The sequence below is a fragment of the Lepus europaeus genome, chromosome 3 (genome assembly GCF_033115175.1).
Source record: "Lepus europaeus isolate LE1 chromosome 3, mLepTim1.pri, whole genome shotgun sequence".
Lineage (NCBI taxonomy): Eukaryota > Metazoa > Chordata > Mammalia > Lagomorpha > Leporidae > Lepus > Lepus europaeus.
The window spans coordinates 15,231,316-15,244,476 of NC_084829.1; the positions used below are offsets into that span (position 1 = coordinate 15,231,316).

Here is a 13,161-nt window from a genome sequence, read left to right on the forward strand (position 1 = left end):
GTCAGAGTTACACAGAGAGAGAAGGCCTCAACGGCCGGAGCTGCGCCGATCCGAAGCCAGGAGCTTCCTCTGGGTCTCCCCATGTGGGTGCAGGCGCACAAGGATTTGGGCCTTCTTCCATTGCTTTCCCAGGCCACAGCAGAGAGCTGGATTGGAAGTGGAGCAGCCAGGACTCGAACCAGCGCCCAATGGAATGCTGGCCCTGCAGGCAGTGGCTTTACCTGCTAAAACACAGGGCCAGACAGCTCCTTATGTATCAGGATCTATAATTTGAAAAATACTTTTTGTTCGTTTTTATATGCTTGAAAGGCAGACTGAGAGTGATAATGGGAGAGTGTGAGCAAGATCTTACACCTACTAGTTCACTCCCCAAATGCCTGCAATGGCCAGGGCTATATCAGGCTGAAGCCATGAACCTAGAACTTTCTGATTCTCTAAGGTGAAATATGAGAAGATTGTACTGGCATTGTGTCCAAGAGAAAAAAAGAAGCTGCTTTTACTGTTTTCATCTTTGCCGGCACTGTGGTTTTTCCTGATGTGTCCTGTGAGCTGGATGTGAGCCCTGAGATCCTCAGAGGGATTATATCAGCCACCAGGTGACAGCATTGGAACATACAGTATTAGGCTGTGTTGTTGGGGTGCCTACTTGCATTTGATTACACGGGTATGAAGATGTGGAAGACTGACAAGGCCAACATCAGGATTGAGACTGTTCCTTGTAGGGCAGATACTAGTCATGCGCAAGTAGATGGGTAGAGGTTGCAGCTGCTTCTTGGAGGAAGGTGTCAAGGAGGACAGACAGCTATATCCATGCTCAGGGCAACAGCCTGGTCCTTCAGGGCTCCCTGCCAGAGCACGGAAGGTGGTGCAAGTCAGATATTTCAGCTCGCCTCTGGGAGTAGTGAACTGACTTGTTCATCTGGAATTCATTATTATTTAGTGTCTGTCCTTTTCCTGTACTTTCCCTTCTTCCTGGAATATTCCTTTCCTTCCTCATGCCAATTCCCAGCTCTCCATCTGGCTTGACAGACCCTCATTACCTTTTGTTTTGTTGACACTTTGCCTTAGGTTCAGTCCGGCTTATCAGCTGCCTAAAGGAAAGCCAGACTCCATAAGGCGGTCTGCCCTTGCATTGGTTGAGTACTCTTGCCCCTCAGATGGCATTATTTGGATAGCAAGTTCCTCAGAAGCTCTACTTTCCTGACTGGTCTTCTGTTTCTTATCTTATTTTCTCTTTTGTTGGCCTCTGAGTGTCTTTGAGAAGACCTAGTAGGTCCCATCCATTTATTTACATTTGCTTAGGATCTATGTTTTCTGCTTTCATTGAAGAAATTACCCTGCACCTGGATGTCATTAATGAAACCTGGATACTGGGCCTGGTGTTTTTGCATAGCAGGTAGAGCTCCCGCCTGAGACACTGCATCTCTTATGGGCACTGCTAAGAGCCCCTGCTGCTTCGCTTCACATTCAGCTCCCTGATAATGGGTTGGGAAAAACAGTGGAAAATGGTTTAAGTGCTAGGGCCTCTGCCACCTATGTGGGAGACCTTGAAGAAGCGCCTGGCTTCAGCCTGGGCCAGCCATTGCTATTGGCAGCCATCTGGGAAGTGAGCCAGTGGATGAAAGATATCTCTGTCTCTCCCTCTCTTCTCTGTAACTCTTATAAATAAATAAATCTTAAAAAGAAACCTGGATGCTGAGTAGTCGTAGTAAGCTAAGTCTCCACCTGTGGCACTAGCATCCTCTTTGGGTGGTGGTTCTTGTCCTAGCTGCTCCTCTTCTGATCCAGCTCTCTGCTTGTGGCCTGGGAAAAGCAGTGGAAGATGGCCCAAGTACTTGGGGCCTCCACACCCATGTAGGAGAACCAAAAGAAGCTCCTAGCTCCTGGCTTTGGATTGGCCCAGCTGACAGCTATTGCAGCCATTTGAGGAGTGAACCAGCGAGTGGATGGAAGACCTTTCTCTCTGCCTTTCTTTCTTTCTTTCTTTCTTTCTTTTTTTTTTTTTTTGACAGGCAGAGTGGACAGTGAGAGAGAGACAGAGAGAAAGGTCTTCCTTTTGCCGTTGGTTCACCCTCCAATGGCCGCCGCGGTAGTGCGCTGCGGCCGGCGCACCGTGCTGTTCCGATGCTAACTCTGCCTTTCAAATAAATAAATCTTAAAAAAAAAAATCCTTGACAGATTCTGTAGGTAGATGTTAATCCCAGTTTATTTCTAACATGTTCTAGTTTTTTTTTTTTTAACCTGATTTCTTTTTGATACAAAATACTGCTATTAGAACTTAAATGTTTTATTTTAATATTACTCTCAGTTCCAGAGTTCATTGCCTTTTCTGGGGTGGGGAGAAAGTGGAGTTCTAGCTTTCCTGCTGAATTAATCCCCCAAACCCTTCCTGCCTTCTCTCACTTTCCTGGTACTTTTGCTTCCACAGTTGGCTGCACAAGTTATCACAGGATCCTGTTTTTAATATATTCACCATTTTGATTTCACTTACTTGTCTTAGCATCCAAGATACAGTATAGGAAGGTAGTTCTTCAAAAGAAATGCAGCATGGATTGTTTTTCTTTTTAAATCTCTTTTTTTTATTTAATAAATATAAATTTCAAAAGTCCAACTTTTGGATTATAGCAGCTTTTTCCCCTATAACCTTCCTCCCACCCACAGCCATCCCATCTCCCACTCCCTCTCGCATCCCATCAAGGTTCATGAAAGGAATGTTAAGATATTGTATACCCTGTTCGTTCTCTTTCAAAGGAACTCAAACACCAAGCTCCCAGACCTCTGGGTGTTGAAGATCCCTGATTTAGTCTCTTTGGTGGCACCTTCTCATGTAATACACTGCATTGTATGACAGTGTGAGGCTGAGTAAAATTTATCTTGCTTTTCCTGAAGTATTTATAAAGGTAGATTTAGGAAAGAGATCTATGGTACTGGTATATAAAGATAATAGAAAAAATTTGTAGAAGATGATTGAAAAGTTTATTTTTGGTACAAAAAATCTTTGAAATTGATGTATAGTTTTTATAGTGTACTTTTTTCACTACATTTTTGAAGTACTCTCATACTAGGGAAGAAGATCTTCTCATCTTTGTGTTAGTTTGTCTCCTTCTGCATTCTTTGATGAGGAAGAACTATATTGCACTTATTAATACTGAGGAAATCCTGGTATTATTAGTTTGTTTTAAGTTCAGAAATGACAGCGTTTGAAGATGTAGAGGGGGGAGGATGGGTTCTTCATTGGGGAGGTGTGAGGTGTTTTGGTTTTGTTTGGTTTTTTGCTTCTTGGTTTGTTTCTGTTTTTCAATTCAATTTTAATATTGCAGTGAAATTTATGCTACTTTATAACCTGATCATAGCTATCACAGTGGTTTCCAAATATATTTAGAATTTTGGGATTCTGTGAATATAAAGCAGTTACTTTAAGTTGCGATTTTTTTTTTTCCCTACTTGTCTTTTTAAAAGTTTTGAAGTTTAGTATTTTATTTTATTTTTTTTAAGATTTGTTTTATTTGTAAGGCAGAACAGCACATAGAGAGTTGAAGACACAGAAAGAGCTCTTCCTTTCGTTGGTTCACTTTCCAAATAACTGCAATGGCTGCCAGGTCTCATATGTTGGTTGGCAGGGGCACAAGTACGTGGGCCACCTTCTGCTGCTTTCTCAGGTGCATTAACAGAGAGCTGGATCAGAAGTAGACCCTGGGGGACCTGTGTCAAGGCCCCAAGCCTTGAATGTTGAATACATACTCTAGAACAATCGGTCTTTCTCTACTGTATGGGTATCTGTTTTTATTTTAGATGCATTTTCTTGCTCAGTTGAATCCTTGGTGCTGTTTTTGTTTTTCATTTTTGCTTCAGAACTATTCCAATGAGATTTAAAATTTTTTGATTTGTTGTGTTGGGTAAGTGACTTAATCCCTGCTGCTGGGAGATGTCGCTTAAAATATGTTAAAAGAACACATGTGGAGGTTTTGTTTCCTGGAGGATACTTGAGAAATAAATTGAAAGTAGCAATAGAGAGGAGTAGTTTTGTTTTATATGTTTGGCCACGAGAGTTCAGGTTTGTCACTTTGTGAATGTGTCACTTGGTATTGCTCCTTAGGGAAGGAGTGAGGTTCAAGGCCTTTGTTGGTGAGCTGTCTTTCTTGTACCAACAGGTTCTCCTGCGCTGCCCAACAGCATGGTTTATTTTGGAAGCTCTCAGGACGAGGAGGACGCCGAGGAGGAAGATGATGAGACAGAAGATGTCAAAACAGCCACCAACAACGCTTCATCTTCATGCCAGTCAACCCCCAGGAAAGGAAAAGCCCACAAACATGTTCCCAACGGACATGGTAGGCTTACTGTTGGATTTGTTTGATCTAAGACCTGTCTAGAGGTCTCGCATTGGGAAGAAAATAGATGAAGACTAGCTGAGTAGTGGCAAAGAAAGAGATGACTAGTGGAGCACAGTCCAGTTCAGAGCATTCTAGGTGACTTGATTGCTAAGATGAGTGCTGTTCTGCTTGTGTTGTGGGGACTGCAGGAATCAGTTGCAGAAAAGATCCCATCTAAATGTGGGTGATCAGGAAGATTTTGTGGGTGAACTTTGTGATCGATTCTCAATTATTTTAATTTCAGCAGATTGATGCTATGTTGAAAGCAAGCTATGATTCTTCATGTAATTTAGAAAATGTACATGTGGAACATATATTTTTAAAAATGCATGAATTCCAGCTTTGTTTTGCACCAGAGTAAATGGCCCCTTGTACTTTTTGAAGTATATTATGAAGTAGAGTTACAGGAGGAGGATTAGACAAAAACAGGAATGCAGGTTGGTTTTCTCATTTTATTCAAGTAAACTGCCTGTAGAAAGTGCTCAGTGGCTTTTTCAGCTGATGTGGTAACCTATTTGAAGTTGAGCTTAACACTGCTCCTGGAGTCTGTATTAGCAGGAAACTGGAGTCAGGATTCCAGATGCTGGAGTCCCAGGCACTACGATGTAGGATGCAGCATCTTAACCACTAGATTGCTGCCCATATGGAGTTTTGTTAAGACCCTTTATATCCATTTTCTGTGGAGCTACTAGCTACTCTACTAGATATAATTTGTTGTGGACTCTCATAGGAGACACCGTGAGGTAGAAGGGCTCTTTGTAAACAGTGCAGTCAACCACAGAGGACAGCTATGTTTTCTTGCTGTTTTTCTCCACACCTTTGCCCTGAGCTGCCATTAAGCAACAGAGGCTCAGGACAAGCATATGTTAGATACAATGGAGATCGGTCTAGTTGTCATCGTTTGGCATTTCTGCCTTGTCAGTCTAATTATTGTTCATCTGTCTCACCACTTACTTAGGATTTTGTTGAGGTGACATATAGGTATGGTGGAGGACATGGCACTCTTGTAAGAACTTGCTTTTATTCAGGGAGAAGAGCTAATACAAAATGGTAACTGAATTTTAACCTTGGTAGTTGAAAGAGAGCTGCATCTATTAGTTGGAATGGCGGAATGCTGGTTGGGGGAGGGGCTTGTTTTCGCTCCACTAGGACAAGGTGTGCTTCCAGTGATCTGATCCAGAAGGGCCACAGAGATTCATTATCTGCTAGGCAATAGTATAGAAAATGATTTTTAGTTGTGTAAATGAAATGAAGTGGGTCAAGTTCAGGCTATTCCTCTGGCAGCAGGATTTTCTATGAAATCAAAGAAAAATTATTGAAGTCAAAGGATCCTGTCCAGGAGCCAGCTGTTGAGAACCTGAACTTGGGAGCATATAAAGGTACAGCTTGCACAAGGACCTTGAGAGACAGGGATGAAAGCAGTAAATTAGGAATTAGGAAGGGGAGTTGATTGAGGGAGTAAGAAAAGACACTGTTGATATTCTTTCATTTAGGAGGGGCAAAAAAAAAAACTCTTGAGAAGAAGTTTTTTGTTTGTTTGATCAACACCTGAGAATAAGTGGAAACATAACTTGAAATTGCATTCTTTATTTGTTAATCTCTGTATATCCATGTGATAGAAATATATTTCACCAGCGTAATATTGGTTTCCTTCCAATATGTTTTCCTCTCCCTTTCTGTGATTGGACGAACAAATCCATCTATCATGTCATCGATTGAATTAATTCCACATGTGCTCGTGTGTGATGGACTCTATAGTTCCTTTCTTTTTCCAGCTACTTTGAGCTTGACTTGGGGTTCGGCAGACAATTGTCTCATAGAATCAGCATCTAATGTTAAAATTGATCTTTTGTGTACAGAGGTCTTTAGTTCTCTTTTCCCATGAGTTGCGGATTGATTGTTTACATCCAGAGTGTCAGGCAGCACTACTGAGAGGAGTGGGGTAGAAGTGAAAGAATTGGCTGGGATTCTCCATTGTCTTTGTCTTTATTTGTGAGTCAAGGCGAGTGTATCAGTGTTTCTATATCTGTAGATACATATATCTGTATATGTGAGGAAACACGTGGATAAGCCTATAATATTTGAATTTGCTAGGAAAATGTTTAAGCAGTTACTGTTCTGTGAAAATAAGTGGTTATTGAAAAGGGTTTAAAATGTTCACTTTGGGAATTTGCTTATTATTTGAAACCTTTCCAGAAACATTGTTAGGTTCTTTTAGTGAACTAATTTTTCTTGTTTGGGTGCTGCATAGGATGATGGGAGTCTTTGGTTCCAATATGGAAGGACTGGATTGAAGGTATGTGTTAGACATGTCTCAGGAACTAAGTACATGAAGGTTTGCTTCTGAGGGCTGTGTTTTCTTGATTATGGGTCCCATTTATGTCTCTATCTCTCTCCTATTGGTTTCTGTGTTTAGATGTGTGGTATAATCTGCAGTATCATATTTTTTTGTTTTGTTTTGTTTTGCTTTGTTTTTTGATTTCTTAGTAAGGGAGGTCCATTTCTTTTTTGTCTTTGACTGGCTTGTGACTTTAGGTAGATGGAAGTCATCTTTTAGCCCAGTCCCCAAACTCCCAAGACATCTGCCTAGGAAGGAATTGGCTGCTCTTTCAAAGAATTGCCTTTGGATCCAACATCACCAGAGCTCTACAACACCATCATGGTGAGAACCTCTGTGGCTCTGCAGTTTCTCTGGCCTTGTCCACCTGTAAAGTTAGGGGAACAGTGCTAGGGGTCAGTCACAGGTGTTATGTTTGTACTTAGGTTTGGCTCTGTCTTGGGCTGCAGTCCTTCCTGCTGTCCAGAGCCAACGTCTCCCACCCTGCATAGCCTCTTGGTCTGTGATGGGCCTGACCAGTCACAGAGCTTGCCGCTCCCCTCCCCAGACATTTCCTTTGGGAATCCAATTCCTCTGCTTTTCAGCAGCCCTGTGGAAAAGTTTGAATTTTGTTTTTGTCTGACTCTCTCTGGCTTTGTTCTACAAAATTAGTTTGTGAGTTTTCATGAAAAGTCTGTAAGTGTTAGGAAGGATTTTGTGTTTACATGTCCCTGAAAGTGTTGTATTTGTGGATGATTTGGAAGGGAGCTCTGGAAATCATTTCTCTGGGAAAAGTGCTGAAACATAATCATGGAATCTTTGGTGGCCAAATTTTGCATTATTAACCATGGTGAACCACATTAAAGGTTTATGGAGTTGTATGGAGTTAATTTTTTTAATCATACATGAAAAGAGTGTATCTTGTGTGCATGTGAGAAATGTGTGTATGACCCTGTGCTGTGCTCGCCTCGGCAGCACATATACTAAAATTGGGACCCTGTGCTGATTCTGGTGCTTTGAAAACTAGCTCAGATCGTCACGGCTCATGGGCTCTACCTTCATCAAAAGTACCCTGAGACTTGGCTCTGTACAGAGTGTCCCCTGGTCATAGCACTTTCCCTGCCATTCCTCTATTGTACCACCCCCAGTTTCACTTGTCATTCTCAGTGCTGTCTTCCTGTCACCTGTCTTTGGGTGTGTTTCCTTTTAGGTCACTCCACTTGTCTTAGACCCTTTGGTAACCCTCTCTTCAGAACCAAGGGGTGGCCTGTTACCGTGAGCTTCTCAGATGTTCTGGTGTTACTTTTGGACACCATTACAAATGGCATTTCCCAGTTTTTGTGTGTATGTGTGGGTTTTATGGATTTGTTTGCCTTTCACACATCTAAGTCTCGGAACTTTTGTAATCATCATGCAAAGAAAACACAGCCTGAATCTTTATTGTTAGGTAGGGGTTTGAGTCAGGTATCACCTAGTGATACCTCTTTGTCTCCCTGTTCTCTCCCTTCCTTTCTGAAGGGAGGGACACCAGCTACTAAAGAGGTGTACCTGGATCCTGTTCTGCTGAGGCGTCATGCTGTTCTCACCTGGAGTTAGTATTCTTGGAGTTAAATAGTGACAATCTAGGGGTGAGACTTAGGACACCAGTGGAGGGAAGGGGTTGATGGCTGCTTGCAAATGTACAGACTGTTGGAGTTCTCCAACATCAGATGGCCAGGGAAGGATGATGGTTTTGTTGAAATGAGAGTCTCCTTCTGCTCCCCTCCCCCCAGTGCCTCAGCTTTATTCCCTCATTTTACAGATATTAACATGGAAGCAGAAGCTCTCTGCTTCTTTATGGTTTTTGACTTGACTCAAGATGCTACAGATATTAAAACAGGCTTTCCAAAGAACAGTCTGGATTTGTCCTAAATAGTGCAGACTCCTTCATAAGAGGGAAGAAGAGTAGGTTTTCTGGTGATTTGTCCATTCTTGAGCATTTTGCCTATCAGATTGGTGCTTTTCTCCCATTTTGTATGCTGGCAACGTGGAAGCATGTCAGGAAAGCTAGCACCATCCATGTCTTCCCCAGAGAGTGAACCACACTGAGATGGAGCAGAGGTACACAGACAGCAAAGTATGCAGATGGATACTTTATGACTGGAGTAGCTTGGGTCAAAAATTCCTATGCAACTGCATGTCCAGTTTTAAGAACCTAGAACCATGAATCCAGAACCCAAACTGCTAATGGTGTCCTATTTTATCCCAGCCAAGCAGTGTGGGGGCAACTTGGGGCGTGGAGATCAGGACAGCCGACTTGGAGAAGTGACAAGAGAAACACTCTCTCTGTGACACTTGGGACACTGCTATAGATGGAGTCTAACTGTGTATCCCCAAGACAGTACTTGTCCTTGGTGTAGGAGCCCTGACCCTAGACGTCCTATAAGAGCCTGATGTCCCTGGCCAATGTTTAGTTCCACAAACCTAACACAGAACTCTCATCTTATATATAGTCTACTGAACATCCTAATGGAAATGTATTTATTTATTGAAATACATATTCTCAAATGACTTGTTAACACCATCATTTGAGCTTTTGAACCTTGGGTTTTAAAACTCAAGGGTTATAACAACCACCCCTCCAGAAACTTCTGTTTCCATAGCTCATTAGAGATTCAAAATCCTCTCACAAAAACAGTCCTCAAATAACAATAGAGCTTCTAGGTGAGTACTGCTGTTTGGAAGCAAAACAACACACTGCTTTCTCAGTGTTTATAATACTTGATATTTCAGGTTCCTTACTTTTTGAAAAGTGCTCCTAATTGTGTCGTGTCCACCCCAGCCCTGTGGCTAAGTGAGGCAGACTAGAGGAATTAATAAATGAATTTGGGATGAGACTGGCTTTGCCTTTTCTTTAGTGAAGTGAACTTGGTGAAAGTTCATTGCTTGAATCAGCCATGTATTGTGTGTTTTTCAAATGCTTTTTTACACTTATGAAAAATGGAAGGAATAGGAGAGGATATTGTTCCTTTTTGTGCACATCTTTTTCTGACACGAGATTTCTCAGAAGACTTTTTAAGCGACATGTCATTGGACTCCCAGCTGGAATGATTTAATTGCTTTTGGATTCACACTGGGAGCATGTTGTATAAGGGCCAAAAAGCAATCATTCGGATGTGTTTACTCCATTTGTGCTCTGTGATTGCCTTCAAGGTGGATTGAGCCCTCCCTCTCTTTTTGTTCGGGGCGGTGGAGTGGTCTGTGTGTAGTGGAGCCAGGGTTTCCCTGTGGCCATGCTCAATGAGGAGATTATGCCTGATAGAGGCTTTTTTTTTTTCCAGTTGGAATTTTCATGGGATATCCTCTTGACCTTTTTTTAACTTGTGACATTTCCATGTTTCCTGTTGAGGCAAGAAAATTTTCTGAAAAGTTGGAATAATAAAAAGGGCAATGGAGCAGGTCAAGTCAGACTGTGACTATATGTTCCTAATCTCTCCCCTCACACACTGGGACAGTCTAGTTTGTTAGGGGCCGTTAGAGCATACTTTGGGCACTAAACTACATAGACTACAACCTCAGGCAGCCTTTCTGTCCTTTAGTTTTCTTTCTGTTTGTCTTTCTTTTTAAAATTTATTTTCATTTTATTTGAAAGGCAGAGAGAGAGAGAGAGATCTTCTAACCACTGAGTCACTCCCCAAATGCCTGAAACAGCCAGATCTGGACGAGTCCAAACAGGAGCCTGGAGTGCCATCTGGGTCTCCCACGTGGGTGGCAGGGGTCCAAGCACTTGAGCCATCATCTGCTGCTTCCCAGGATTCACTTTAGCAGGAGGCTATGTCAGAGTCAGAGTAGCTGGCACTCTGATATGGGATGCTGGGCATTCCAGGTAGCAACTTACTGTTGGGCCAAATGCCCACTCGTGTTTCCTTATCCTTACAGAGGAGATCACAGACGGTGCCTTTCTCCTAGAGTGGATTGTTACTAGACTGTGTTGTGAGTCATTTCCATGGTACAGGTTCTCGATAATTCCAGTCAGCATAATGATTTGATCCTGATTTCCTCCCTGAAGTGTTGGTTCTGCTCATCTCTGTAGAGCCTTGGGAGGACACATCACACACAGCAGATGGCCAGGGCTTCCTGTTGTTCCTGTACGTCTGAGCCCCACCTTTGTTCCTGTTTCTGTGATAGCCCACTGGAAGAGGCTTCTGATGGTGGAGAAGCTTCTGACTTGGGGACTTCCTCCTAACCAGCTGTTATTCAGCCAGTTCTTTAGCTTTTTTAAGCCTATCTCCCTGTTTGTAAAATGCTGTGAACAACTAGCTGAAAAAGTCATTACAGTTGGGAAGCTTAGGGATGGACAATGGGGCTGCTTTTAGGAGTAATGCAAACATTTTAAATGATATGGGTGTGATGGTCTCAGAAGTCTGTGAATATGCTAAAATCCATTGAATAGTATACTTTAAATGAATTATGGTATATGAATTATAGTTTAGGAATAAAAGATTTGTTGGAGCTAAATGAGGAACTTGGTGAGATCTACAGACATGTGGAGGGTGGCTGCTGCTTTCTTTTTAAAGGGTTTTTTTTCTAGATTCTCAATTCTATTCCATATATATATTCCATATATATGGAATAGTATTGAATATCATATATATATATATATATATAAGATTTTATTTATTTATTTGAGAGGTAGAGTTACAGAGAGAGAGAGAGACATTGAGAAAGGTCTTCATCTGCTGGTTCACTCCCTAAATGTCCGCAACCTGAGCTAGGCCGATCTGAAGCCAGGAGCCAGGAGCTTCCTCCAGGTACCCCACACAGGCGCATGGGCCCAAGGTCTTAGGCCATCTTCTACTGCTTTCCCAGGCCATAGCGGAGAGCTAGATCAGGAGTGGGAAGCTGGGACATGAACCGGCACCCATATGGAATGCCAGTGCTGCAGACTGAGACCTGGCCTACTACAGAACAGTGCCAGCGGGGAGAGTTGCCTCTATTTCTGTTTTTGACTTCATGTCTCAAGCTCGCATCTTCAAGAACTCTAATGTCCCTGCAGATCTAAGCAAATTAAATGTTCTGTATTTGATCTTCAGGATCTGTAATGAAGTTTGATTTATGTAATTTGCTGGCATACGTTTATCCTACAACATGTCCATTGTGTTACTTAGCACTTTACCAAACTGTTTAGTACTTGATAATTTTAGTTAAATTCATCTGGCCTGATGTAAGGGTAATGGTCAGGCTCTTGGGAAGCTTTGCTGTTCATGAAAAGTCATTTGTTACCTGGCAGGGGAGCGAGTGGGTGGGTAGAAGTTTGTGTGACTGATGAAAGAGCCAATAACTGCAAAATGAAGGTTTCTGTATTTTCTCTGTCCCCCCCCCCCCCGTATTTAGAATGAATCTCTGGCAATTCTCTGCTAATATCTTTAATCTGAAATTGTTCCTGTTAATTTGTATGGTTGGTTTTATAAATCAGAGATTTGTTCTGGTTTAACTCACATGCAAACTTTGAAGGTGTCTATCCTAGTATGTGGTTAGCAGTTGGCTTGTTCTTGGGCCAGAATTCCTATCATTTACTTTTTTAGCAGTCATCTTTTGAAGGCAGGGAAAGGAAACCCACTTTTTCCCTTTTGTTCTTCAAGAGTTAATGTTTGTCTCCTTTCAGAGATAACCTGTGGTTCTTGTACTTTGCCCACATCCTTCTCCCACAGCTACCCTCCGGCATGCTGGGAATGCAGATGCTTTGGAACTGGCTGTTGCGCACTCAGGCCCTAGCACTGGTAATCATTGGATTATCCCAGTCCTTTCCTCAGCCCTTGGGAGAGCCAGGGGGGCTGAGGAACCATTTTTCAATGACAAAAAAAATTCATTCTGATTTATGATCTTTTTGTGGCCCTGACCTTTATATTCTCATAAAGCTCTTATGGCCTGTTAAACTTTAGTACAGGAACACGGTTAAGAAACATGCTTAAATGCAGATATACCCAAGTCTGTTAGTTATTTTATAACATTACACATATTAATATATTCACACTTTTAGATCTTGAGACAGTGGCAATTAAATCCTGATTTCAAAGAATATTCTATGACTCAAAGCATTTACATTCTTCCATTGAAAGGAACGCTTAGCCTTTTTTTTTAAATGTAATTAGAGTGAGAGGTTTCACTGGTTAAAAATTCCAGAATGGTCTCTTTTTTTTTTTTTTTAAAGCTTTTATTAAATAAATATAAATTTCATAGGTATAGCTTTTGGAATACAGCAATTCTTCCCCCCCATACCCGCCCTCCCACCCCCACTCCTGTCCCACCTCCTGCTCCCTCTCCCATCCCATTCCAGAAGGGTTTCATAGTTGCCTTGTAAAACAGTAGAACTTGCTCATGATCTTGGTTTATGACACTAGAGTTGGGGTGGTGGGAGACTTCATGAGGTTCATTCTCTGGTGCAAGTGAATTAATTGCATGCTGGGGTTGAGATTTATGAGAGTGCTTCAGCTC

At 42.0% G+C, this 13,161-nt stretch overlaps 1 protein-coding gene across 3 annotated transcripts in view; it reads left to right on the forward strand.

Moving 5' to 3' along the window:
* Positions 1–13,161, forward strand: part of JARID2 (jumonji and AT-rich interaction domain containing 2) — a 254,562-nt gene that overhangs the window by 204,081 nt on the left and 37,320 nt on the right. For all 3 annotated transcript variants that reach the window (XM_062184688.1, XM_062184691.1, XM_062184692.1), the window contains one exon: positions 4,152–4,328. In XM_062184688.1, coding sequence (XP_062040672.1) covers positions 4,152–4,328 — 177 coding nt within the window. The remainder of the gene's footprint in view (positions 1–4,151; positions 4,329–13,161) is intronic.